Source organism: Labrus mixtus, chromosome 4 (genome assembly GCF_963584025.1).
Source record: "Labrus mixtus chromosome 4, fLabMix1.1, whole genome shotgun sequence".
NCBI lineage: Eukaryota > Metazoa > Chordata > Actinopteri > Labriformes > Labridae > Labrus > Labrus mixtus.
Window position 1 is genome coordinate 15,915,083 of NC_083615.1, and position 27,219 is coordinate 15,942,301.

General features: G+C 40.9%; 2 protein-coding genes across 7 annotated transcripts in view; one reads left to right on the forward strand and one right to left on the reverse strand.

Moving 5' to 3' along the window:
• Positions 1-466: 466 nt before the first annotated feature.
• c4h11orf58 (chromosome 4 C11orf58 homolog) lies at positions 467-5,547 on the reverse strand. Its single transcript, XM_061036038.1, has 5 exons — positions 5,393-5,547; positions 4,874-4,957; positions 3,704-3,764; positions 3,339-3,448; positions 467-1,037 (listed from the first exon to the last, which is right to left on the reverse strand). Exons 1-5 carry the CDS (start codon positions 5,444-5,446, stop codon positions 840-842), a joined length of 507 nt encoding a protein of 168 aa, XP_060892021.1. The 5' UTR covers positions 5,447-5,547; the 3' UTR covers positions 467-839.
• A 3,216-nt stretch (positions 5,548-8,763) lies between these two features.
• The window catches only part of LOC132972902 (transcription factor SOX-6-like), a 124,316-nt gene continuing 105,860 nt past the window's right edge, over positions 8,764-27,219 (forward strand). For 2 of the 6 annotated variants that reach the window (XM_061036044.1, XM_061036043.1), the window contains exon 1: positions 8,764-9,196. The gene's annotated coding sequence lies outside the window, so the exon portion shown is untranslated. Of the gene's footprint in view, positions 9,197-10,325; positions 10,539-27,219 lie in introns of those variants that run through there. The other 4 variants (XM_061036045.1, XM_061036041.1, XM_061036046.1 and 1 more) reach the window with 4 other exon arrangements.

Below are 27,219 nucleotides of genomic sequence, written 5' to 3' on the forward strand. Positions count from 1 at the left end.
GCTCGGTGTTATAAGTCACAACGTGGCCCTAGGCCTACATCTAACAAAAACTCACACTTGTGATGCACATTTACAAACAAATTTAAAACAAAGGCAATATGGCCGATAAAATACAAATAAAGATATTTATGTTACAAAAATCTGTTTTTCTACGAGGGGAAAATCTTCAGTTTATAATGTAGCAATGGTTGAAATGGAAATAATAAACTTAACAATCTAACTAATGATGGTATGCGATGACTTTTTCAGTGCAGTGATTTAGCTTTGAATACATGTTTAAACCATGCAGTCTTTTTTTACATCCTGCTATAGGTCAAAGAGCTTTTCTGCACAGAACAGAATTGTGTTGACATCACTTTCACTTCCTGTGACACATATTGCAGAATACAAATGCTGCATAGAAACTTTATTTCTCTCTTTAGGGGAACTCTAGTTTGAGGTTTTCACAAAGGCAAACAATTACAACTGACATTTCCTTTTGTTTTTATTTGAAACAAGAAACCACAAAATGTACAATGTGAATACCAATCATGCTGAATGGCAAGCAATCATGTCCGATCCCACACTAGTCGTGGCAAAAGCACTGACACTTAAAATGTTGGGACAAAATCAAACCTGGACAGTTTGCAAGCTAAAACATGATAGAACATCTGAAAACTCAAAATACCAAACCCTGCAGATGTGACATTGTGACGACATGCACACCTAGGGTGCTGCTGCTGAATGATGAGTGGTCGCTCACAGTCAAACAAATCATGTCAAAATGTACATATTTGAGATTACAAAAACTAAATTCTTCCTTGTACTCCTACGCAGACTTGACAAAGGACATTTTCTTGTCAGTGTTTCTGTTCTTCATCGCTGCTATCTGAGGTGGACTTCTCCTCGTCCGAGCTCTGTTCTTCTGGATCGGAATCGCAGCCTTTGTCCCGGGAGTCTGCTCGTCCTTTTTTATCAGTGGACTTCTCTGTTTCCGTTGCTTTTGTCTGACTGTCTTCTGGTAGACTTCCGGGAATTGAAACTGGCTCTGGCTCAGGCTCAGGCTGTGGGTAGGAGAACAAAAGGATGCTTTAAGAAAGAGGAAGTGTATTATTAGTAAGATCTGTCTTACAACTGAATTTCTTAAAAACCCTAGAGAGTAAACAGATGTACTTGGGTTTTTGTGAATATTCCAGCCTAAAGATAATAAATAATAAACAATTTGACCTTTTTAACTCAACTGTTTAAAAACTAACTTCTGTCTAACTCAAGAAGAGCATTAAATGTCTCGAGGCTGTGAGTGTTGTGGTGTTTTTATTCATGTTGCGTATACACCTTTTTAGTTTTACTTAAATGAAGAGAAAAGGCAGTGCATGTGCGCTATATCCCAGCTGCACACTGCCCTGCACATGGCACAAAGAAAAGGCACAATAGTGTGTTGAACAGACTGCCTGTATTTGGACACTTGAGCCCTGTTTCCACCAAGCGGTCGGGTTCGCTATGGTCCACATTCTTCTTTTTTTCTTTTTTTAAGATTTATTTTTGGGCTTTTTGGGCCTTTATTGGAGAGATAGGACAGTGGATAGAGTCGGAAATTAGGGAGAGAGAGAGAGAGAGAGAGAGTGGGGAACGACATGTGGGAAAGGAGCCACAGGCTGGATTCAAACCTGGGCCGCCCGCTTGGAGGACTACAGCTTCCATACATGGGGCGAGCGCACTAACCACTGTGCCACCAACGCCCCACATTCTTCTTCTTCTTTGTTGAATTTATTGGCTGTCTATGTCACGCCGCTGTGAGTTAGTGATGTGTAAGCATACGGTTGACTGTGGAAATGCAAGCAAGATCAGGGTTTACCATACCAAACTGTACTGAACCAAACCTGACCGCCTGGTGGAAACGGGGCGGTCAAAGTAACCCACAAGCAGCACAGAGGGATGGATGAAATAATTCTGCTTTGTCCATGGCTCCACCTCTCCTCTTATCTAGAAGAGTTCTGCTCAGGTGGAGGAGCAACATATTAATGTAAGACTTGACTTTAATCGTCTTAGTTCCTTCTCTTACTTTCATTAGGTATTAATCATACACCACCTTGTGGTTACATTGAGAACTACTTCCTATTTTTTATCTTTACATTATTTGTATCTATGTTTTATTGGTGGAAGATCACAGGAATACAAGATTAAAACATCAAGAATGTAGGACCCTTATTGCTCATCATGTTAAATGTATGGATGCATGTAATAATTTTTGTTCATTGGTTCTGGGAGGGGGAGGGGCTTGTGGACTTAATTGGGCTTAGTGGAGACTAGTAGAGAGTGGAGCCACTCAGTCTTTTGACCTCTCTCCTCATCTCTCTCTTTTTGTATAGTTTTGGATTACCAGTCCTGCAGGTGCTTTATAAAAATGACCTAGGTGGATACTCAAAGAATATATAAATAAGAGGAAAATAATTTAAGTTAGCTCAAATATGTAATGAACAAGAATTTAAACCTAGTAAGTAGAAGGCAGAAACCCTGTAAGGAGCAGTGATGATGATTTCCTGTGCAATCTATTAAACTTTGTAACCTTACCTGTAATCTCTGGCAAAATGTCTTTATGTTGTGTATTAGAAATGAAGTGTATTGTGTTGTGTTTGTGCTGTACTTGTATTTGGTCTTTGCAGTGTAAATAAAATGGAAAAAAAGACTGAGGTGTTGAGATTGCAGATTTCCAGGCAGTAAGAATTATTTGAATCGCCAAGAGGTAAAGGCAATGATGTCTCTTTCTTTAGCGCCACAATGCATGTTTGGCTGGTACTCCAAAGATTGCCAGAAGAGGGCAGGATTGTATTGTGATCCTTATAACTTAAATGAATATCACAAATGAAGCACCAGAATTCTTTAAGTCTGGGACAAGCCCGAAACAAGTGTAGTAGACTAGCTGGTGGGAGAACTACAACGGTTAGGATAACCTGCTTTTACTAAAGGTCATCCTGTGGACAACTTTAACCTGAATCAGACTAATCCTGACACAAGACGCAGAAGTGTTCTCCCTTTGTAATGTACCGGCCCATCAATCATCGGCATATTTAATCCCTAATTCATTCCTCCACTTAGCTTTAATATTATTATCAACACAAATAATATGATTTTTTTTACATTAAAAAAGACAGATTAAGCGTCTTTGAATATGAAAAACTGCTTAGATAAACTTTCCTTGCTTCATATTATTTCTTGAGTTCTAAAAAGTGACAACTACTAATTAAATACGGCAACAGCTAAAAAGTAGGATTTTTTTTATGACTGGCAAGATCTAGGTCTACTTTTCAAAGTATTTAAACTATCTCTCTGCCCTCTTCAAGCCCTCCTTACCCCCTTACCTCACTGAAACCAAGGCCACAGTGTCTCCGGTTCCGGCCCGACAGCTTCCCATCCATGCCCTGTTGGTACTGCATCTCTAGTTGCTCGTTCATCTGCCTATCTTCCTGCCCTGCAGAGGAGACAACAGTAACAGCAGGCACACCCAGCCATGACAGGCTTATCCATGCATGGATAGGTCTGTGTGGTGGATGTGTAGTGGGGAACCCGGGTTAATTGCATCGGGCTTAAGAATAAGAGGCAGCATTGGTGTGCGACAGAGGGACAGTAGTTTGGACATGTCTTACAACACATTATCTCTTTAACAGTTTGACCATCAATGGATACGGCGGTTTGACAAAATCTAGAAGAAAAAAAAGAAGCTCACCACTTCGGTGGTGGGATGTGGACTTATGGTCTCCGATGACGAGGCGTCCGGTGTGTTCTTTCTGGAAAACAGATGCATTCTGATCTTACAACTTCTCTTAAGGTCAGAGTGACAGGTACAACAAAGCGTTTACGTTTTCTTTATCTTTTCATGCTATGGCCATTGGTCCCCAATTAAAGCAAAAGTATGTTACTATTCCACCTTGAAATAATAGTTTTCTAGGTAGATCTAATAGAACAAAAGCTTTCAACAGGGAGAATGGCGTCCCTCCCATGTCCACAGAGCGCCCGGTTGCCTGTTCACTGCACTATGTTAGCTTTGGCAGTTGGTGGAGATCACCTCGCAAGAACTGCATACAGCTTTAATGCACTTGTTCACACACCAGCCTTCAGCTATAAATAAGTCATTTAGGCCGTCTTGTTACTGTTTGATACAGCACTGAGGCTAAGAGATAAAAGAGGACGGTGACAGATGAAGTCAAGAAGAGAAAAAGAGCGAGTGACTGAACAAGAAGCCCGACAAAAGGAAACAATCAGAAAGCAGGTTGTACATCCCTGCACATATTATTTATAACAGATAGTATTAGTGACATAATGTTAGGCTGTATTGTTTTTGTTGTCATTGTTATCTCATGTTAAGCAGCTTTACCAGGTGCAGAAAGTAATTTTACCAAAGGTATGTCTCCGGTTTGCACTTTGCATACAAATATATAAATAAATCCATCATAAAAAGTTGTCTCCTTCCTTGTCAATCTTCAAGTTAGCTTTGTTAGTTTGAAACCTTACAAATCACCTTCAACCAGCAAAAAAATCACCCTCTCCAATGTTGCCATTTAGTCTTTGACTGTAGACACATGGGTTATAGTTGAATACACAAACACATATTCCATATGCAAAAAACAATGCGGGCTGTAGATGCTAGAAGATTCATATTTGCACAACACCTGGTAATTACTGTACCGTCAGTAGACATGGTTGTTTGGCTTCTCACATTGCCACCTTTAGTCTCTATGTTTGTCAACAAATGCGTAGGTAGGTGTAACAGCACCACATGTGTTTTCCAACAGTGCAGTTTCACAACGATACCTTCAAAGCACACCAAACCAAAGTGCTACATATTGCTGCTTTAAGTGAGCTTCAAGTGAATGTATCTGGATAACAAATAACAAACCTTGCTGGCCCCCATCAAGCGTAAAAACTTCTGCTTCCTTTCATTGCTGCCCAGATCTGCTGCAGCCCATGGAGTGGACCCATCCTACCAAGGACAAAACATTGTTGTTATCATTCATGTTCATATTCAGAGCATTATTACATTGAAAACATGAGACCACGACAGCCCAGGTGTTCATTTATTCTACGACTTTGTGTCTTTTCTCGTATAAGATTACAGTGTACTCCAACCCTGTTTTTTATTACCAAGAAGTGTTGGTTCAAATTACACATTTTTACTACAAGACAAGTATTATCCTGTGTCACATTAAATACAATCCTGTTTAGCGAAATAAATTATATAAAGAACAACGTAACGTAGGTGGGTGAACTTTGTCTTTATTGTTTTCTAAAATGCTTTTCAAGTTTCAGGACAACGGTCCTTAAACCTAACGTGAGCTAACATACAAATGAAAGGCTAACCGACAAAAGAAAACACATTTTATCCACGGATTATGTCCATGTTTCATGTTTGACTCACTTCACTTGGAGACGCGGGTCGTTTTGTTCCATGTCTGTCTTCTGAATAACTCATAATGAACGGGAGCTTTAGTTAAATGTCAATAAAACGACATGCCACCTAGCTAAGGCTAGCTGAGTTTTTGTCAACAATGTTCTGTCCCGCCACTTCCGGTTCCGCTCTTCTTCTTCTTCTTCGTTGGTGTTAAAGTGCACCGGGAAAGTTCAAATGAACGCCCGCCCTGACAAGTGTTGTTTTTTTTAATTCACGAGACAATGTTTGGATATTTGTATCGTTATATACAAAAATTATAATAAATTAAAAAATATATTTTCAAGAAAAATTATGACCTTTGACCTCTTTTTGTGCTGACTAACTTACTATGGACTACTTTGGTGGTGGCGAGGAGCCTCTGACTTCAACAGAAGTTAAAGCTAACTAAAGGCTAAATGGAGGAGAATGAAGTGGAGGAGGGATGCGGCATAGAAGCGGAGAAGCGAGGTGCTTTAAAACTGTAAGTTAACATATTGTCAGCTGAAAGCAAGCTACTTTTTGTCACGGCTTTTGCCTTGAGCTAATGTTAGCTAAGGCTAGCAGGTGACGCCACACCGTTCCCATAGAAACCGTACATAAATCTCCTTCTACTCAATCAGCGCTAATGCCACTTCTGCTCGAAGCTGACGTACTTTGTAAACCCACAGATGCTTTCTATCATGACTATGATTTAGGTTGTAATTGGTTTTTTTTGTCTTATTGATTTTTGTTTGCATTTAATTTGTTCAGTAGCCTAATCATATTTACTTGTGTCAGCTTTCAGCAAGAAGTAAGCTGTTAAAACACAACACTGGAAAAACAAGTGAAAATATAAAAGTGTAAAAAATGTAAATAGGAATAGTAATTAATAAATAAAAATAAAGGTACAATTGAATGAACAAAAACCATTTCCCAGCCCTAAGTAGCCTATTTAGTATTATTAGTATTATTAATTGATCATGTTTGTATCTCATTATTCAGGCCTGCTCCTCTTAACACCTCCTACACGTGTAACACCTCCTACCACTGCTATGCGGACGATACATAGCTGTATTTTACATCAAATCATCTCAACAATTTTATAACTGGACGTGACAAAATGTCCTCCATCTCTAACTGAAGGAAGCTGATGTGCTTGTAATCAGCCCTGATCATTTTAGAAACGGGGTCCGCCGTTATATTGAACCCCTCTCCATCAACATCAAGTCCTCCTCTAAGAACCTTGGTGAAGTTTTTAAACAACATTTTAAACTTTGCCATATCACTATGCTGGTTCAATCCTGCTAGAAAACATTGGGGAGATGAAATCCCTAACAGCCAAACACACTGAACTCTGAAAACACATCTCTACCACTTATATTACTGAAACTCTCGTCACCGGCATCACTCAGTCCTCAATATCACGTCTACAATTGGTACAAAATGCAGCAGCGGTTGTTAACATACACTGATCATCACTCCAATACTTGTCTCCCTTCATTGGCCTCCAGTTCAGTTTAGGATTAATTTCTAAATTGTATTGATTACATACAAAGCCCTGTATGGCCCGTCTCCTACTTACATTACAGAATTACTGCGTCCTTATCCCCTCAGCCACCTTTGCGAACATCTGATCAGAACCTTTTAACAGTTCCTCATACATATTTAAATCCAGGAGTGATCGTGCTTTTGCAGTGGCAGCTTCTTAACTCTGGATTAGTCTTCCTCATAACATCAGGTCTGACTAATTCTGCATAGTTTCTTTTAAACATTCTGCTAAAAGCGCATTTTTATAGGTCAGCATTTTTGATGAATTCTGACTGTCTGTGCATTTTACTTTTGTTTGTGTTTGAATGGATGCTGGTTCATGTGATTTTTGTTGGTATGTTTAGTGTTTGTCCAAGTGTCCTCAATCTGTGTTAATGTGAAGCACTTTGTAACTGTGTTTTAAAAAATACTGGACTTACCAAGTTGATGTAAACCTGATGATCAGTAGCAGACAAAAAGCAAATGTGCTGTTGATTGCAGGAAACGCATTAATGAGTTATCAGTTGTTGCTTTAATGTAATGTGTAGTGATCATATATGACGTCAATACATGGCACACTATCTTAAAGCCGCCATGTTCCCACATAGGCTTTTCTTATTTGACTATTTAGCTGCATCATATTTTATCTGAGCTTGGCATCAGGACTTAGACTGACTATGTATTTTGGCCCAAAACACTAATGGATGGTCTGTTTTGTGGGCCTATTAGTCTACATAATATTGCACTGATTAAGCTCAGAGTCACACGCTATGAGTCATGAGAGTTCTTTTTTTAACAAGGGACATTTCACAAAATATTAACACAAAGAAGCGATCAAAATAAGAATCAAGAGATGAAAAACTTGGCCTGCAGATAGATTTAAACAACCTACTAAATGTCACTGGACCTTTCCTAAGTCCCTCTGTCACTAAATCACATTCAGTAATGTATTACCTGAAAGTCCTTACCCTATCAGATCATGTAAATGTGCAGTGTAAAGTGCACCCTTATTGGATGTCATGCATCAAAACGGCCAAAAGGTGGCGGAAGAGCAAGTGTAATCGAGAAAGAGCCCGGAGGCGCTCTCACATCTGACAGGACGCTGAAAGTCCTCATTGATATATGAAAAGGGAACGAGTTTGGGCTTGAGTTCTCTTTTAATGCACTTAAACGTTTGTGTGAATTATCAAGATGACTCTCCTGTTTATTTAATTTAATTAAGAAGCTGATTTTTCTTCAACAGAATCATCAATAGGCAAATCAAACTGCATTTATTAGGCCCTAATCTTTTTTAATTCCAGTAACTCTGCAGAGAACAATAGAGGACAGTATGGGAAGAAATTAGATGATTTTCATGATCCTGAACTATTTATTTTAACAAGTTCGTGAACGTGTTTTTCTCCTTAAAATAGCTGCTCAAATATCGAAATAAAAATGCAGAAAATATAACAGTAGCCTACATAGAAAAATTGTTTTATTTGATTTCCCAAACTGTAGCCTACACATGACGAATTTTTTCTCACCATTAAAACAAACAACACAATCTCGTTGTTTACTCTATTTGTGTTGATATTTGACAATTAAAATGTTAAATATAAGTAATTAATTTTTCAAAAGCAGATGACGTTTTTGCGAACCCACGATCACGCGCGCTTAAGTATGATATAGATTCATAAAGGCCCATAAAGCCTTTACAGAAAAGAGGACAGGGGTCACAGGAAAGGTTCAAACAAAGAGTTAGGGGATAAGAAAAAAAAGTCAGGTTTTATGTTTTAAAGAACAATTAAGTTAAAGTTAAACAGACACGCTGATAGATAAAGAGAGAGAGGGACCGAGAGGTAGAGAGAGAGAGAGAGAGAGAGAGAGAGAGAGAGAGAGAGAGAGAGAGAGGGGAGAGAGAGGAGGGGTTATCCTGCCTCTGCCTCCTTACCCGGCTCTGTCCCGCACTTTCATTTAACCTCCCCATAGTGCCGGACGGGAAATAACTTTAATTACTTTGTTAAAATTAGAGACCCTCCGAATGACAGCCCCTCGTGCTCAGTATCACCCCTGACAACTACGCCGCAGAGTTTGACTTCACTTTGTGAGCCTCGGCGGAGCGCAAACTGAGGAGTTACCAGGAGTCCCCGCCACGCTCCAGCGATGGTTACTTTACGCACGGGAGTTGAAGGCTGTGTGATCTGACTCCGCTTCTTTGGTCTCGGCGCTGAAACTCTTCATCATCGGCCGCAACGCTTTCCAAGTTTTGCCAGGACCACGCAGCGAATGACAAAGAAGTGAATCCAGGTAAGAGAAGTCCTGTTGTTTCATTGTGGATCACACCGGGACCCCTTCAGCCCGGCGCGTGCTCACCATGGGCTGCTTGTTTTGAAAGTCGGTGCGCTCTCCGGTTATCTGTGTGTGACAACAAACAGCGATGACAGCAGCAGATTCTGGCTGCAGAAGGATCTTTAAACCTGCAGGAGGACCGTGATTATCTCCGTCGACCCTACATGACCCGCAAAAAGTCTCCCACAGAAACAGGCTCCTTTATTTTAATAAAATGTGGTGATAAGGTATTGTAGAAAAAGCGTTGCTTAAGTTTTATATTAAGTAATTTTAAAACGCTGTAACACTCTTCAAATCACTCAATTTCTCCAGAAAAGAATGTACGTTAACGATAAAAGAAATAAAACGATGCCTAGTTAATTTTCTTTTTTTGTCATATCGTATCAGATTTACGATAATAAATGCACGAAAATTGTTGAAATATTTGTTGCTTTTCAAATAAAAAAATAGGCGTTTAAAAATATTAAGCTTATAATGAGCTACAAATAAACTTGTGATCTTATTCTCAAACTGGGTGACATTTTATTTATATATAAATACATTTAAAAAAGCAAATAGGCCGATAGTTATATTCCATCACTTTTGTCCACTGAGGCTCTTGTTAGTGGTGGCGACAGGAGTCTAAAAAATCACGATATATTTGTCTCTCAAATAAAACGGATAAAAGTAATCTAACTTTGAAACGTGTTATTTAATGCACTCATTTTCGCCCATAGTCTATCCACTAACTGAAAAAAAAGATCAAGCTTAATTTGAGCCACAAATTATGATTTGTCTGCAAGTCTTGCACGATTAACAGAAAAGGTTGAGTAGTTCTGTTTCACTATAATAAATAGTTCTCTATGCTCAGAATATATTAAGTGATTAAGAAAGAGTCTCTGAAGAACAGGCTGCAAAGAAGCTCTGCGTAAAACAAGGTAAAGTCAACTTTTGAAGTGCTTCTGAAGTTCGATTGTAAAGCTTTTAAGAATTTATAATGACTTCTGAAGTCACCCTTGTCAGACCCACTAGAGTCTGTGGGATGATATTGACAGTAGTTTCCTCTTCAGCCACACAGCGGTAGCCTTTCTGTCCATAGTTGTGGACGTCTTGCGCTCAGCCGGACAGTCCTGAGGTCCCCGTGCGCGTCCCCGGCTGCGCTGCACCTCCACATGCAGACGCACAGTTTCTTCGGTGTCCCGTGTTTCCCACCAAACAAGAGAAATAGACTGTAGAGGAGTGAAAGAGAAAAGAGAGTTTCTTTAGGGTCAGAGGTAACTTTCCCCTCTGGAGGTCACGGTGACTGACCCTTCAAGAATGCGTGAGTCATAAATTAAAATAGACTCGGAGCCCTTTTACGCGGATCCATTGGGAGACAATACCGGGGGGGAGACAGGACAGTGTCCCGGCACTGAGAGAGAAATTAGTGAGTTCATTTTTTTAATTTCCCAGCATGATTTTCAGAGTGAGTTCATTTATTTTTCCTGTTACATGTGCACCTTGTTCCTTTGCTTTCTCGGCGATAAAATGCGTACATTTCCCTGGTTAGATGTGCTTGATGTAGTAAAATATGTAGCGAATTGTGGGTGTGTGAACTTGTGCCATGCAGCAGGGGCAGTTTGTTATCCGGGGTGGAGGGTGTGCAGCTCGGACAATCAGCTGGGTCTAGTGTCTCCTGTTTGAGAGTTTGCCTCGGGTTCACGCTGAAGATGGTTCAGGGGGTACAGGAGGACAAGGCGCACGATCACGGCCTGGAACAGACAGATAGAGTCTTTTTCAGGGTGTTCCCCGTATAGAGACGCTCAAGTCCTCTGATTAGCCGCTGCTCGCCTGCAGATAAGGAGCTTTTCAAGAAACACACAGAGATGATCACAGAAGCTGGTCAAAAAAATGAGTCTGAAAACCGCTAAAGAGGAAATGCAAAGTCTGGGTATTTGCCTCTGATTTGTGGGCCCATTAAAACAGCTTAAAGCTTTAATATCTTAATCACCTGTTGTGCATGAAGTTAAACAAGAAAAGCCCAGCAGCTGCTTTAATTGTTTTATGCGTCCACATTTTTGTTTGCACATCAAATACCTCTCCTATTCAGACTTTAATTTGTCAGGTTAGACAGTTTGGACGTGCCCACAACAACCTGCACGGTAAATCACAATCTCCAACAAGTTGTTTAATTGTTTGTTACCGTGCATAACAATTTATAGACGTCCCCACTCCCCTCCTCTTCCTCCTCTCTTGTAAGTGAGAGTGTCTGTCTGAAAAACAATCCGAGCCGGAGGGGGGGTCGCTGGAGTTGATCTCCTATGGCATTTTGTTTTGAGCAGGTGCTGCGGGTTGAACTTCCCTCATAAGGTAAAGTGGCATTAGACTGTCCAAATGGCAGACTTATATATAGGCTGCCAATTCAGCACATTGTCCCGGACTGCATGCTCGCACTCTGTGCGCTGTCTGAGGGAGACTTTCTCTTTTTTTCTTCTCCTTCTCCTCCTGCACGCTGACAACAGGCCTGAACTCAGCAGCGGCAGCCCGGTCACTATGCTGTCCATGAACATTTCTCAAGTCAATATTAGAAGCTGTCTGTAAAAATGCTTCTTTTCGGTTAATTTAAATAGCCTACTGATAGAAAAAAAAAATCCAAAACATTTCTTGGAAGTATTTAGAAAAAAATCCAACAGATTTCTCTTCTGAGCTAAAAATAAAATGCACCGGTAAATTAGGGCCTCAGATAATTTAATTTTCAGATTTTCTGATATGATCAAGACAATCACATTTTCTGACTACGTCTCTCTCACGCTCTCACACAGCAGAGAGCGACCCGGTGCGGTTTGTTGTGGTTCGAAAATAAACAAGTGTGAGAGTCACATTTTAAAACTTTGAACTCAAAGGCATCATACTATAATCACAGAGAGATAAAGGGAAGGACTGGAGGATAAATACAGAAAGACAGACGGATAGTTCCTCCATTTTTGGCAACTTATCACAGGTCATGGCTTTCTTTTTACTTGGTTTCCTCGTTACGAAAACTGTGAGGACACTCGTTGAGAATTTTTTTGTCCCAGAAGAGGAAGATGTGGGCAATGTGGACCTGAGTGTCCCTGAACCTGACTCCCCTGCCAGCCAAGATGTTCATTCAGATAGCATGCCATATTCACCTGAAGCCCTAGTGGCAACAGTAGACTCCCCTGAAGGCCAAGATGGTCATTCAGATATCCCAGCAGTTTCAGTCGTTGACACACTTAGCATGTCGTATTCATCTGAAAAGGAAAAGGATGAGTTCCCACTACCATCATATCTATTTAATACCTGCTCAGACTATTGCAAGTCATCAAATGGATATAGTACTTGTTGGATGAATACAATATTACGAGCTGTGCAAAACCTCAACGTTGTGAAGCGAAAATTGAGAAGCGAAAATTGAGAAGTAGACCCAAAAATGATTTGGTAAGATTGTCAGAGACACCATTGTTTGCCAAGCTGTTTTTGGACAGCCTCTCTGTCCCTGGGAGGAGTTTCAGTTCGACAGAAATCCATCCAGTTTTGAGAGAAGTGTGCTTAAAATCACGACCTTCTTACGATTTGGGGGATCAAAATCATCCACTTGACTTAATACAGTCTTTACTGTTGTGGCTGGACAAGTGTGGGGTGCATTCAACAATTTACCTTAGCGGAAAAGACTGGTTCTGGCCAGATCTACATTTTACCACCAGTGGGTGCGCATATGTCGATTTCCTCTCTTCTTACATTTGGAATCGAGGAAAGCGAAAGCGTGATGACGTGTACCCGATGTGGCTCCCTTATGATGGTAGAAAGAAACTGGAATTGCCTAGACATTGTAACCCTTTTCTTGCCTCGAACCCCCTTAGATGTGTTTGAACGTAGTAAACCTGTGATCCCATCTCATTATCTATATATTCCTGTAGACGATGGAAGATCAGAGTTTTACCGCCTGTCATCTATCATTTGTCACAGCAGCAGTAAGGACGAATGGGGGCACCTTTGGACGTACAGGTTTGATGAAAACAATAATAATAATAATAATAATAATGAACGCAGAAGATCAAAATATGACAGATGTTCCACGAGGCAAAAGGGAAATTGACTACGATGCAATGGTTTACTTTTATGAAAGGGAACCTAAGCCACTTAAGTTGCCTCGACACTCTGCGACAGACAAGCAAGGCTTTAACATATGAGAGCAGAACTTTTAAGCAGTGCTGCCTGTGAGTATAAGCAGACATGAGCGCAGAGTTATCTCCTCATGGTGTGAGTTTTCTCCGGGTGCTCCGGTTTACTCCCACTGAAAACAAACATGCTAAGGTTACATGTGAAATACACTTAAAAGATTTAATTGGATCAACTGATAGAGCTAAACATCATATTAAGATAGGATAGGATAATACTTTATTGAGCCCCAGTTGCAGCAGCACAAGACAAGTAGAAGAAGGTCAAACAAAATAAAAAATGTAATCAGAATAGATTAGATAAATAAATAGAAAATAGGGGGTATAATATGAATGGTGAAGTGACAAGTGATGGTTAAAGTGGCTTGGCATGATTGATAGCACACCAAAGCAATATTTGCACGCCATGGTATTCCAATGACTGTTATCAGTGATAATGGACCGCAATTCAGCAGCCAGTGTTTCAAGGACTTTGCTGCGAAATATGGATTTGAACACATTACGTCAAGCCCTCACTACCCACAATCGAATGGGCTGGCGGAGAAAGGGGTGCAAATTGTGAAACGCATTCTAACCAAAGCTACGGAAGCCGGGGAAGACCCTTACCTGGCTATTCTCAACTACAGAGCAGCACCACTGGAGAAGGGACTTTCACCTGCAGAACTTCTGATGAGACAGAAGCTCAGGACAAGACTCCCATCTGCAAAACATCAGATGGAGAGGAAGGCGCCAAGCTTTCCACAAGCGAAACAGACTGAGTCATATGACAGAACAGCTAAGCCACTGAGCTCACATGCACAAGAAGAAGTAGTGCGAATGAGATGTGATGGACAGTGGGGACCGCTAGCAAAAGTGGTAAGAGAGACAACACCAAGGTCATATGAGGTGATTACTGAACATGGAAACACTCTGTGACGCAACAGAAGACACTTGCTGAAAGTACCTCAAAATCATTCTTTCAGAGTAATGGACAGCAACACAAATGACACAAAGATGCTGAGTCAAAATGACCAACCACCTGACACACCTAAAACAGCAGTGACAGACAAAAACATGAACAGTGATGTAACACAAAGAGAAGTGTCCAAGAGACTAATTGTGAGACCAAAAAGAGTGATAGAAGAGATGTGAAAGAACGGGAAAAATAAATGAAGTTTGTTAAAGAGTTTTGTTTATGATACAGGCTACGTTGTATTACCTGTCTGAAAGATGCAATATTTATGTTGAGATGAATATCATCTTCTGTTGAAAAAGGGAGATGTATTGATAAGTACTGTTAAGTACAGTGTTGCCACTAGGGGCAGTATGTGCATCCTGTTCTGGATGTTAGGATACTCGAGGAAGAGTCAATAAAGTTGTTCTGACTACGCTACTCGGTGTGTGTGCTGCATATCAATACAACTTTATTGAGCCCCAGTTGCAGCAGCACAAGACAAGTAGAAGAAGGTCAAACAAAATAAAAATTTAATCAGAATAGATTAGATAAATAAATAGAAAATTGGGGGTATAATATGAATGGTGAAGTGACAAGTGATGGTTAAAGTGGCTTGGCATGATTGATAGCAGCAAGTTATGTAATCAGCAGTGAAGAGAGGCAGTGTATTCACATTCTATTTGGTTGTGATTGTTTTGTGATTTACTTTAAAGTAAACTAAAAAACAATTTAAAAAAAAATGTTGGGGCAGCTCCATACTTTTTTGACTGGGGTGGTCGCACTGGGGCAATGACTTATGAAGGGGTGACCTAAGTATGTGTGTGCAAAGCCTTTAGTCATATCTACTTAAACTACTAAAGTATTGACCATATGTTTTATTTCTATGCATTTTTTTACTTCATTATATAAATCATCTGAGTCTTTCCATGCAGTCCCTGTTCTTATTTTAAGAAAATCTCTACTTTTATTTTACATAAGAATTCAAATATCTATTTATTTTATTTTCTGTTGAATGTTGATCCGTGAAAATTGCAAAAGGGAGTCAATGCACTCTGTTTGTTTTTTTTCCTGGACTCGGTGAGGCCTTTTTTTGTGTGGCACAGAGTGAATCTTGACTGGAGGAGAGAGAGGGAAGGTGCAGGCAGTTTGAACGTCTGAGATGGAGATATTTGATGGCTGAAAGAAAGGGTGAGCTGAGTGAAGGGAGGTATCAACAGTCGGTTTGATTTTCATCAGAAATCAGCGACACCTTGTTGTGCAAAGGAAGCACATACAGTTTGAGGATGGACTCGTCGTGTTTCTCACTGTCTGTGGAGCTATCGCCAACCGCGGTGTTACAGTTTTAAGTGTTTCCACATGTTGTTGTTTCAAGATGTCATTCACCTTCATTGGAAAACCGTCGCTCCACCATTTTAAGCCTGTGGCCGATCTGTACAGTCCTAATTATTTGCTGTCGGGCTCTTTGAAAAAGACACCAGCCCCCAAATTGGACATGTGTTGTACAAACACAAATTAAACATTTAGCTGTAAGTATTTCTCCCTGGGTCCTAAGTGCATATTAGTCAGCCTATACTTATCTCTGGCCTGACGGCACACCCAAATTGCAGTGTTGCTGCAGAAAAAGAAAGGCTGAGGCCCCAGGAGAATGAGCACTTGAAGCACGCTGGCAGATGCCCATAAGTTTCTTAACCACAATGCAATCTAAGGTGTGTGTGTGTATTATGTGTGTGTATGTATTTTATTTCTTGATTGTTGACGTGAACAGGTCCGTCAAATTTTCCTCTGTGTGTGGCCAAGTGTGCTCATGTGCAAATTGCCATTTAATCCAGTGAGTGAGTGCATTTGTAAGTGTGTTTAATGTGTGTGTATGTGTAAATAGACGTGCATGTCTTAGTGTGTTTTAAGTGTGTGTTGTGCATGTGTCAATGTGTTCAAGGAATGTGAGTGCATGGGAAGGTGTGTTTAACTTACATGTGTGAGTTTGGTGTGTATGTGTGTGCTTTTTAGGTATGCTTAAGGGTGTATGTGTAAGTGTGTTGTAATGTGCGCATGTGTACGTCGGCTTGTGTGAGTTTAAGAGTGTTTAAAGGTGCATGCACATAAAACACATTTATAGATATAGTGTGTTTTATGTGTGTGTTTGCATGTGAAAAACTCTGAAGGTGCGTGTGCATGTCTAAGTGTGTTTAAGGTGTGTACTCTGCATGTGGAAATGTGTTAAAGGAGAGCCAATAAGTTGTGAGTGTGTGCATGCGTGTGTGTGTGTTTGTGTGTGTGTGTGTGTGTGTGTGTGTGTGTACACATGTACTTTTGCACAGCTGCAGATGAATGAGCACTTTTTTGTGTGGTGTGTCTGTGCATTATGTCTGTGAAGGTAGTTTTAATTCCTGCATACATGTTCGTTCTTCACTGTGTGTGTGTGTGTGTGTGTGTGTTTGTGTGATAGGGAGAGTGTGTGTCCTGCTGGGTGGCCGTACGTCTCTGTGGATCTCTCCTCTGTTCTCCACCAGCACATAACCTTGGAATCAGCGCTCTCGTTTTTATCCAGAGCCGAGAATAACAAGCAGCCGCACTTATTCTCTTCTCTGCTCTTTCTCAATGCTCGGGCCAACATTTTCTCTCTGTGGCTGAATCTCCAGCACCTGCTCCCCACCAGCCAATAAGAAAGCAGAGACCTTACCTGACATACCAGCACTACCTCACTCCTTCCTTCTCTCGCCTTCCTTCTCCTCATTTCACATCTTTATCTTTTGGCCTGATCAGCTCCGACGAGCTTAAGTTCATGCTGTTCGTCCTTCTCCTCACCTCTTTTCACCCTCCGTTTTTCTTTGGCCACACAGGGTGTGTGTCACCGTTGTGTGCAACATTAACAATGGCTATTATGTACCTGCAGAAGACAAAGAGTTATACTTGTATGGTTTACACAAGAGCCTTTGAAAAATGCCTGCTGCACTGTTAACGCAGTCTAAAACCTGGCATTTTGCCGATTGAGAAGGGTGGCTTAAATCCACATAAACTAAACCAATCGCACCTCTTATATATAAACATGGTAGATTTCCTAAAGTCGGCTCTCAATATTGGGACATTTCTTGTTTTTAACTCACAAAATATGGAGACAAACTCCTGCATACTGTTTAAATTCCTTAAATATATTCTATCCCAATTTATTTTGCAATTTTGACAGCAGTCTCTTTGTCTTTGGTCACTGCAGCGATTGGTTAAAAATATGTCAAAAACAATTTTTTAAAAGCTTAAGTACTTTTCGATAATGATCGATCATTAAAACAATGAAGATTAAAACAAGTATTGAAAATGTGGATGACGTTAATATGCTGCCGCTTTGTGAGTTTAAACAACTCTCCAAGGTGAGTTGCAAATATTACCAGGGACCTTTGCACGCTCTGAACGGGTGTTCTCGTCAGCAGGTCATATTGTACCGTGTCATCGTTGAAATTCCTTCAAAGTTGTTTTATTGAGAAAGTGACAGTCTTACTGGACACAGGCCCTACATCTCATCCTGCTTTCTTAAAACAGTCAAGTGAATCATTCGAAAAAAAAAAAATGTCCCTGGCAAAGGTTAAAAAGTTTCAACAGTAAGCAGTTAAATACTACTTCTGACAGCGACCCTGAACCAGATATTTCAGACATTATAGACATGGTCAATCCTAATGCTGATGGATTTTGCTTTGGAGGGTCATAGAGAGGCATCAATGTTAATTTAAGTCTGTTTCATAATCAGCTAATAACTCCTCACAGCAGCGTTATTTTACTTTTTTAAAAGACAGAACAAAGACTAATTAACTGGTTTGGATCTGAATACTCCAACAGAAACATATCTCAAAAATGTCTGTTGCTTTTGCAAAACCCATTACCTTCAAATGTTGTTATTCATGTCTACTGGCTCATGGAAATCCCATCATTGTAACTTTATGTTTCACTTTTATCAGAGTAAAAAAGACATAATTCAGATGTGTTTTTTCCTCTGTTGCACGTGATTTGCCGATTAAGCTTCGCCCGGAGCAAAGAAGGATACCTGGAGATACATCTGCCAATACAGTTGATTCTTTGCTAACTCAAAGGACATAAAATTAAAAGATTAAAGTGTTCTCTTGGTTTCAGCCAATCAGAGTGCAGACTTTAGGTATTTCTAACAGTACTATGGGGTGACCAGGTGACTGACGCTCGCGCTCAAGTGGCTCTTTATCTGTCAGTCACGGCCTTGGATTGCAGCAGCAGCAGCAGATGCTTTGCCGATTAAACTGCTGCTGCTGATTTTACAGAAAAGAGAAATCAAATGAAAGCATGTCTGCATGTTCAGGACTTTTCAAAGCTTCAGTCTTTTCCATTTGACTTCTCTCTCTTTGTATTTTTCAAGCAGTCTTCAAATAGTCAGTTTTTGGTGGGTTTCTTCCTTGCTATATGCAGAAAAGTTCATGGAAATGTGTGCGATGTAAAGGGGTTCTCTTCTCAGTAACAGAACTATTCAGAATAAGTGTCCTAAAATAACTTGGCCTACAGTGTGCTTAACACGGAGCCAATATGGGAAAGTGGGTGTCATGAGCAAACATCTGCAGGTTTGGTTTATCCTGCTTAAGAACCAGATGGGTGGGGTTTGATATGTAAGACAATAAGAGTGCCTGAAAGTTTTGACAATCAAATGAAAGTGTTTAAAGATACATTGACTTGTCTTTTGTGGGGCTGACAGCCGAGGCTGACTCTTTCTGAATTGTCATGACACATAAACCCCACCCCTCAGGCACTCCCTGCGGGTTAAAACAAACAAAGAAATATTATTTGCTCTACCTATTGATAAAAGTCTGTTGTTAATGTTGCACGAAACACTCTGCTGGTGCTTGTAAATGCTCATGCCATTTCTCATGAGACAAGTAATCTTGACAAATGTTTTCTCCAGAGCCCTTGTAGTACAACACTGCAGCTTTCATTAGAAACCTTCAGCAAAAAACTGGTCTTTTAAAACCTGGAAAATAAGAACAAAATGTGCTGAAATGTTTGTGCTTGAGGATACAGCGTCCTGTGCTCTTCAAATGTGTCTCTTACAGAAGCTGATGAAAGTGGCAAACGGCTGTTTAGACCACCAGAAGCCAGAAGCACCCGTTATGGCTGTGATGCATTATATTCAAACAGCGTTGTAAATAATACAACAAGTTTTAAGAGGCATAAGAAATGAGCAGGATGTACAGTCACACATAACTTGTTTTCTTAGCTCCATGTGCTCTATTATACAGGACTTAATAATTGGTGCATTGTGTAAACAAGGTCGGATAGTAATTGGATGTTTCTGAAGTGGATCAGTAACATTGACAATAACTTCTTTCTGTATAAGCGACTGGTATCATGTTTTGATACAAAAATAGAGAATTCCTTTTATAAAACTGCAAAAGAGTTGTATACTAGTGTTCTGCATGTGACAGACTTAGGTGCTGCTGCTTTTTGCCTCTTTTTGTTTTTACTGCCTATTACGGCCCTTTTTGACTGATTCTTTTGTAGGGACAGCTCAATGTGTGCATGACTAGTGTCCAAGACAAATATCCACAAGGAGACAATAGTGTATCATGTCGTATCGTATGGTATCTTATGGTATTGAATCGTATGGTATCTTATGGTATCGTATGGAATCATATGGTATCATATTTAAAAGTGTCCATCAGCAGTTCATTACTATACTTGCATAACTGTGGGACTTTTTTTAAGGACAGATTACATAACAAATTGTACAAAATGAAGCAGCAGCAGCTCTGATATCCTTAATTTTCTGACCTTTGAAAGAAATGCTCAAAGTTACCCTATTTTCCCATGATGCAACTGAGTAGTGTCTTCAGTTGTACACTGGTGAATGCCCACATTTTGAAATGTTCATGCATCTAATTTGTGATCAACCTCGACAAGGCCCCTCTTCTCATGAGTTTTAATGTAGTGATGGAGCATGTCGATGTCTGTTCTCACCTCGACAAACAAAGTGCAATAGATCAATTGAGACGTTTAAACAGCTGCAAACAAGCCTGGTGTGATTGTTCTGAGCTCATGTTTACACTGCTTTCATAATTTGATTCTGCTCCTCCCATCCGCCCAAGTGTCACCCTCCTCTTAAAGCGGGCTGGCTAACCTTCACTTTACTGCTCGTCGTGGTTTGGAGTAATGGGGCGTGGCAGTGTGGTGCGGGGTGCGAGGCCTCCGAAATGTCCCTGTGGTGAAGCAACGAGGGCCAAGATACAGAGGTCCCACCCACCAAAGCCGAAATCTGATTGGTCTCGGGCCAGCTTGTCTACGCAGGGCGTTGCCATGGTTTCCAGGCCGTAAAGAAGCCTTTAATCGAGCAGTTGTCATGATCAGATGGTGGTGAATGTTTTGGCTTGCAGTAGAGAGATGGAGGAAATGGTAAAAAAAAGAGAAAGAGGGGAGCTGGGTATCTCAGAATAGAAATGTTCAGCTTGACGGACAGCTCTGAAAGCAGCCCGTCTTCATGAAACACACAGGTTCATTCCTTGTGTCATGAAGTTCCCAGGGCTGTACAGTGCATGGGAACATATTCATACATGACATGCTCCCGACATGTCTATTTGTATAAATGGTATGCTATGTTCTCTGCACACTGTTGGATTAGCACAAGTGTGGATTGTGTTGTTCAGCGATGACGGGGTTTTGCAGAGGAGCGGCGCTGGCTCGGGTATCGAGCTGACGGTGCTCAGGCCTCAGGTTTCCGCCACGTAATCTAACACACTTTAGATGGTGGGAAGGATGGCAGCATGGTGGCCTGCTGACATTTGTGCCCGAGGGTTTCACACATTAGAAATGCAAGATACACTTATATAACAGTAGCATCGAGAGTTGAAAGTCTCATTAAGCAGCTACAAAAGTACTAGAGAGAAAAAACTTTAATAAACACACAGCCAGTGTGGCAGGGCTGATCTGCCTGGCTCTGCACAGAACAACGGTGCATGCAACATTGAGTGAGTGCAGAACCTGACATGTATGTTTGAGGCCGTCAGATTCAAAATTAAGAGAATTAAAGGAGGAAGCAAGAACCCTGGAACCTAAAAAGTCATTGTATTTGGAAACTGGGATTTCAGGGACAGGCTGTCCTGAAATCTACTAGATATTTTCAGGAATGTATTTGTGAAAACAACATGAGTGATGCGTTTCAAAATGTTCTGCTATCCCAAGTTAATAAGAATAAAATATTGAGCATCACTCAGATGCTCAGATGCCCCTTATTTGTTCCAAAGCTACAATTGCAATGCTGGCTATGTCTCTATAATGTTAGCAAGTCTATTATTATTACGGAACTAAACTGCCGTTAAAAAAAAATATCGTAGCACACAGACACTAAATATTGAGATTTAGTCTTGTGAGGCTTTAATAAATATGTGAGCTCTTGTGTGATTCTTTAGAAGAGATTTTCTGGCTCTTAACCGGAACCACCTGGTTGGAGTTTTTAATCGTCTTCTGTTGACATGATATTTTGGGAGCAAACATTGTTTTACAGTTCAGCCTGAGATGAGATGACATTGGAAACAACCAATCAGGTCAAACCCTACGACAGCATTGTTTCGAGGTAGTTCATTTGTCTTGGCTCTCAGCCGGTGTGTGTAACCACATAAAACAGTCGTTTGCCACGGTCCCTGCAGTCCATGGTTCCCTGAAGGAGGGCCTGCTTCTACAGGAGAGAAAATCGCTGCCTCAGCAAGCTGTTTAGTCTCCTTCTCAAGCAGCTTACACTGTGTCTCCCTGTTTAATATGGGAAACATACGTAGGCTGGCCTGTGATGTCAATTGTTTTTGCTGGAGGCCTTCTATAGGAAAAATCTCATTTGCCTTTGTAAAGCACTGTAGTGAAAAGAAGCTTATGTCATAAAGACGCTATTGTGGCTGCTGCAGGGCCCGCCGTGTGTATGTGTGTGTGTTTGTCTTAAAGTGTCACTATACTTTGACCCATACATTGTGGATTTCACGTGTGTTTTCCTCACATTTGTGCAGGTTTCAATGGACAATGGATTGTGTGCCTGTTTGTTCCTGGCGCACACAAAGAGAGTTAAGCAGGGGCCTTTTGTGCAGGAGATTTATGAATGAGAGCTGCTATTGTAGCTGCCATAAATGATTACATATCCCTTCTGCCTGCCTCGCCTTTGATTTGATGTGCTCTTTGTCATTGTGCAAGTCTGAGACTTTTGCTGGTGGAGGTACACGATAATAGTAGTGATGATGGAGGGACTTATGGTGTGTGTCCGCTGAAAGAAAATGAAACAACCCACCAATTTGACTTAACTTAAACACACATCTCATTTAAGCTCTGGAAACCCAAATCAACCTTACATCATACCAATGTGGTAGAAAAGTCGATTCTCAAAAGTCTTATGACTAAGTTCAAGCAAATCTCCAAGTATTGCAAATTTGGTGTCTCTTAACTTCCAGATATTGGGTTAAAATAGGGCATTGATTAATCATGGCATATATTGGGCTATTACACAATTCATTTTGCAACCAATCATATGATTTTTTTACCTGGTGCATAGTTTGCATGTAGCATTGCATTTAAATTTTGAGAACAAACAGAAATTGTGTTTTAGATGTACAATGCGTGAATAATAAAATGTTTTTCTCTAAATGGGGTCATCTAATCAAATGTAGTTTGTATGCTTTGTGCTATTCTATTGCTATTCACAAGCAGACTTTTGGTGTCTATTTCATTATGGGGCGGTTGTGGCTCAGTTGGTAGAGTCAGTCGTCTCTCAACTGGAAGGTTGGGGGTTCGATCCCCAGCTCCTGCAGCCACATTTCAGATGTGTCCTTGGGCAAGACACTTATCCCTGAATTGCTCCCTCTGCTTTGTTGGCGGAGTATGAATGTATGAATGTGTATGAATGGGATCAGTGTGTGAATGTGTAGGTGTGACCTGCGGTGTAAAAGTGCTTTGAGTAGTCAGAAGACTAGAAAAGTGCTCTACAAGCTGAAGTCCATTTACCATTTACCATTCTGCCAATTTGTGTAAATGTGTAAATGTTACTTTAAATAAAGCACTTACTCCATTTATTTTTAATATATAAGCTTAGAAATAATGTCCTCTTCTGATAAGCAGCTCCAAATCGAGCTGGGACACAAAATGTAAGTGGCATCATAGAATACCAAGGACTGTAAAATGCAGCTCAGTGGATATCGGATCAATAACCGTTAGCCATGTAATCACTCTTCAGGCTGGACCTCGCTGACGAGTGGCCGAGCAGAAGTTTGTTTCAGCCTCCAACAGGGCAACAAGACTGCAGTGGAATAGAAGAAGAAGAAAAAAAACGATGGAAAAAATAAGTAAAGGGAAAAAGTTTTTCTCGTTAATAAATTTTGCATCATAGAAATGAAATATTAATTCTCCCCCCCAAAAACATGTGTGCAACAAGTAAGAGCAGTGTTTGGAGGGGGAGTCTGGGTCTGGCAGAGGAGATAAACTTTATGTTTGATTTCTTTTATGAATACAAACTGTAGACATATGGGGGGAGGAGAAGGTTAGAATAAAAGATGTAATATTTATTGCCTCTACAGTTTTTTCATTCCCATTGACCACCCCCACCACCTCCACAAGCCTCCCCTCACATTCAGCTACGTCTCCGGGCTTTACGGAGCAACAGATTTGTGCGCTGTCCTCTAAATCATTCCCCTCTCTCGCAGATTGCTCCCTGCTGGAATATTGGCCTGACAGCCGTTTTTTTCTCTCCCTCTACTTCCCCAGTGGACTCATTTACATTTATGCACGCAGCAATTAATTACAGCCTGGCGCTGGCCTTGTAAATTAGAGGGAGCCGAGGTCGCCCTCATTATTGCCCCTGACAGTTAAAGCCTTGTTTGGGTCGTGACAGGGTTGACTTCAGGCTGGGACAGTGGGAGCTCAGCAGTGGTTGGCTGCTCTTCATACATCTGATATCACTTTGCAGCAAATGAATGAAATTGAATTTGCTTAATGAATTTGTTATTTTGCACATTCTATTTTTTTAAGGTAAAAAAAATCGTAGCTTTTTTCTCTTTGTAGCAGGTCATCATTCCAGGCCTTTTGTTTCGTCTTTCGCCTAATGCCTTCTGTGTGTTTTGGGGGTCTTTCATCCAAATACTTGTTGAGGGGAGGGGGTTTTCTATAGACCCAGGAGTCAGGCAGGAGACTTCTCACGGTATTGGCCTTTTCATTTGAAGACGCTTCAACTTTTTCCGGCTCCTTCCCTCACAAGGCCCTTCTTTCTTCTCTGTCACGCAGCGATGTGTTTGTGCATACCTTACTAGCTCGACAAAAGAAGGGAGAGATCCTATTCACGTCTGCCTTTGACATTCACCTCTTGTTTTTACAATCTTTCCAAGGCGCGCTGTTTGCACAGTGGAACAGGCTTTGTCTTGAAGGAGCGAGACAATGGCGAGAGCAATAATGTAATCTCCTCGGGGTAGAGGCGAGCAGAGGGGTGAGGTTTAGATGTATGTGCTGGCGCTTGCCCCTACCAACCCTCTCCCGCCCTCCCTCCCTTTGCTTTAGCTATATTTCATGTTAGCAGCGACTTAGGAGAGAATACATGTTGTCACTTAAGCCTCTGTAATGTTCACCTAGCTCTTTTGTGAAAGGAACACAAAGGCTTTTCACTCATGCAAACATCCCCTTCCCTGGTTCCTCTTATTAAAGGTGTTCTGAGGCAGCGGGTTGCCCACCCACATGCATATCTGCAACACTGTCTTATCTATCATCACAACCATAAAATATTTACAATAGAACATCATCTTTCCCTAATCTTAAGCAATTTTATCAGCCTGAACCATTGGGTGTGTATAAATATAGACAGCAAGTTGTTGTGTCCTGTCGTTGTTAGTGAAGCCAAAATAACCCTCACACGGTATTTTTTTATTTCACAAGTTTAAAAAAAAAAAAAAAATTGCAAAGTCTCACGTTGATTCCATCGTGATGTTTGCATATAATTGAAGTAGTAGTGAGGCCGACAGCACGATAGGATACCCCCTGATGGAGTCTAGACCCTGGTGGTGGTGATGGAAGTATGCAGGATGTGATGAGGAGGGGGCTTCTCAGGAGCTGGACACTGTAAAGATGAATGCATGAGTCTGTGATGGAGGAGGGTCGCAGCGAACAAACTGACAGAGAGAGAGAGGAGAATGAATTTTAAAATTTGATAGCAGCAGCAGGACGATTGGTCATTGTGGAATCTGGTTGGTTAAGCCCTTAAAGAGTAAAAGCCCCTAATCAGCTGATCATCTGAGCAGGAAGATCGAGGGAGAGAGGGAGTAACATGAATGAATGATGATGAATTAATAAATGAGTATGAAACAGTCGTTTTGCTTGAACTTATACTGAGCTTCATTTTGACACGTATTTCAACTTTGTAGCTTGGCCTGTCTCTCATCTGTTAACATGGAGGAGTCGGGTTTATGGCCTAAACTGCGGCCAGTCAGCAGGGGGAGCTCTGCAATACCTGGGAGTATTTTGGCTTCACTCCCAGGTAGCTATTGCTCTGTATAGTCTATGGCCTAAACCCAATTACACGTCAACCCAACCAATCATTCATCCTTGGACCTGTATATGATATCTATCGTGTCATGCCTTTTTTCCTACCTTTGAATGTAACAGTCCTGAAAGATTTGACTGCTTTGTCTGCAGAAAATGTCAGAAAAAGTATTCAAACATTAACCCGGTATATTCGCTGTGTTAGGTATATAAAAAACCTTTGGCAGTGAATTTCATCAAGACAGAGTAAATATACTGTATATATATGCAAATTAGTACAAGATGCTAACTACTTATTTATTAGCTATGTGTATTCAACGAACACAATGTTTTGAGACCGACTCGGCTCTTCCTCAGGTAGTGACCTCTGAACCTTCCCATTTGTTCATCTATCAGTCGTCAAAGTGTGAAATGCGGTACAATATTAGAGCATAATAACAGAGAAACACTGTGTTTGCCTGCAGCCCTGCAGAGAAAACTCTTCTCACTAATCTGAGAATCATTATTTGGCCTGTTCAAAATGGCCAGCACTCCTCTGATAGCAAGTGTGTGCTATCAGCTCATCACGTATGGGTCAAGTGAACCTCATTCTGGTTTAATTGCCCATATGATTGGTTGGAAGCATACTCTGTTTCCTATGGTGCAGACATGGAAGTGGCAGCGCGGAGCCTCATGTGGTGCTAAGCTCATTCAGAGAGCTTCTGTCTCATAGAGTTCCATTGTTCTTACTCCAGAGTGTCCGCGTCTGCACAAGTGGCATTGACAGCTGCAACAAGACAACATTTGGGACAGTGCTGCATATTTTGTTGTGTGAATGTGTGCATTCATTGTGCAGGTGCAGCCCTCTTTCTTTATAATACACAGCATACCTCCTTGTCTTGCGTCGTATCTTACGTCGAGAGGTCGTATTACCTCTCTTGTATTACTATCTGTAAGGCTATGATGTTCCGGCTTGGCTTTCTCCAAAAGTGAGTCTCTGTCCTTTCGTTTAGCCGCTCGAAGGGATTTTTCTGCCGCTGGCTTAACGGCAGGGTAACATGTGCTGTTTTACAGCTGTTGGACAGAGGGCCAAAAAGGTAGCTGTTACTTCCTGCAGTTGTCAGAGGAAAGATGGAATGACTTTATACTGTTGCTCATGTCAGCCCCCCCCCCCCCCCCCCCCCCCCACATACACAGACCCAGACCCAGACCTAGTGACTTTGAAAATTAAGAGAAATAACACAATTTGTGTGTTTTTAAAGAGTTTGAATGTAAAGAGGAAAGAACAAGCGCAACATTTACACACCAAGAACAAATGTGGGCTTGTTGTCTAAGAGAGAGTCTATATATGAGTCTCTTTGAGCACGGACTGCTTGATAACTGAACTAGTGTTTCCACAAACTCCTGAAAATGTC

Excerpts from the sequence above, each read along its gene's own strand:
- c4h11orf58 (XM_061036038.1), bottom strand. The coding sequence starts at position 5,446 with ATGAGTTATTCAGAAGACAGACATGGAACAAAACGACCCGCGTCTCCA. Across the intron at positions 3,765-4,873 it reads GCTTGATGGGGGCCAGCAAG|AAAGAACACACCGGACGCCT; the intron begins GTTTGTTATTTG and ends TCTGTTTTCCAG. Across the intron at positions 1,038-3,338 it reads GTGGCCTTGGTTTCAGTGAG|CCTGAGCCAGAGCCAGTTTC; the intron begins GTAAGGGGGTAA and ends CCACAGCCTGAG.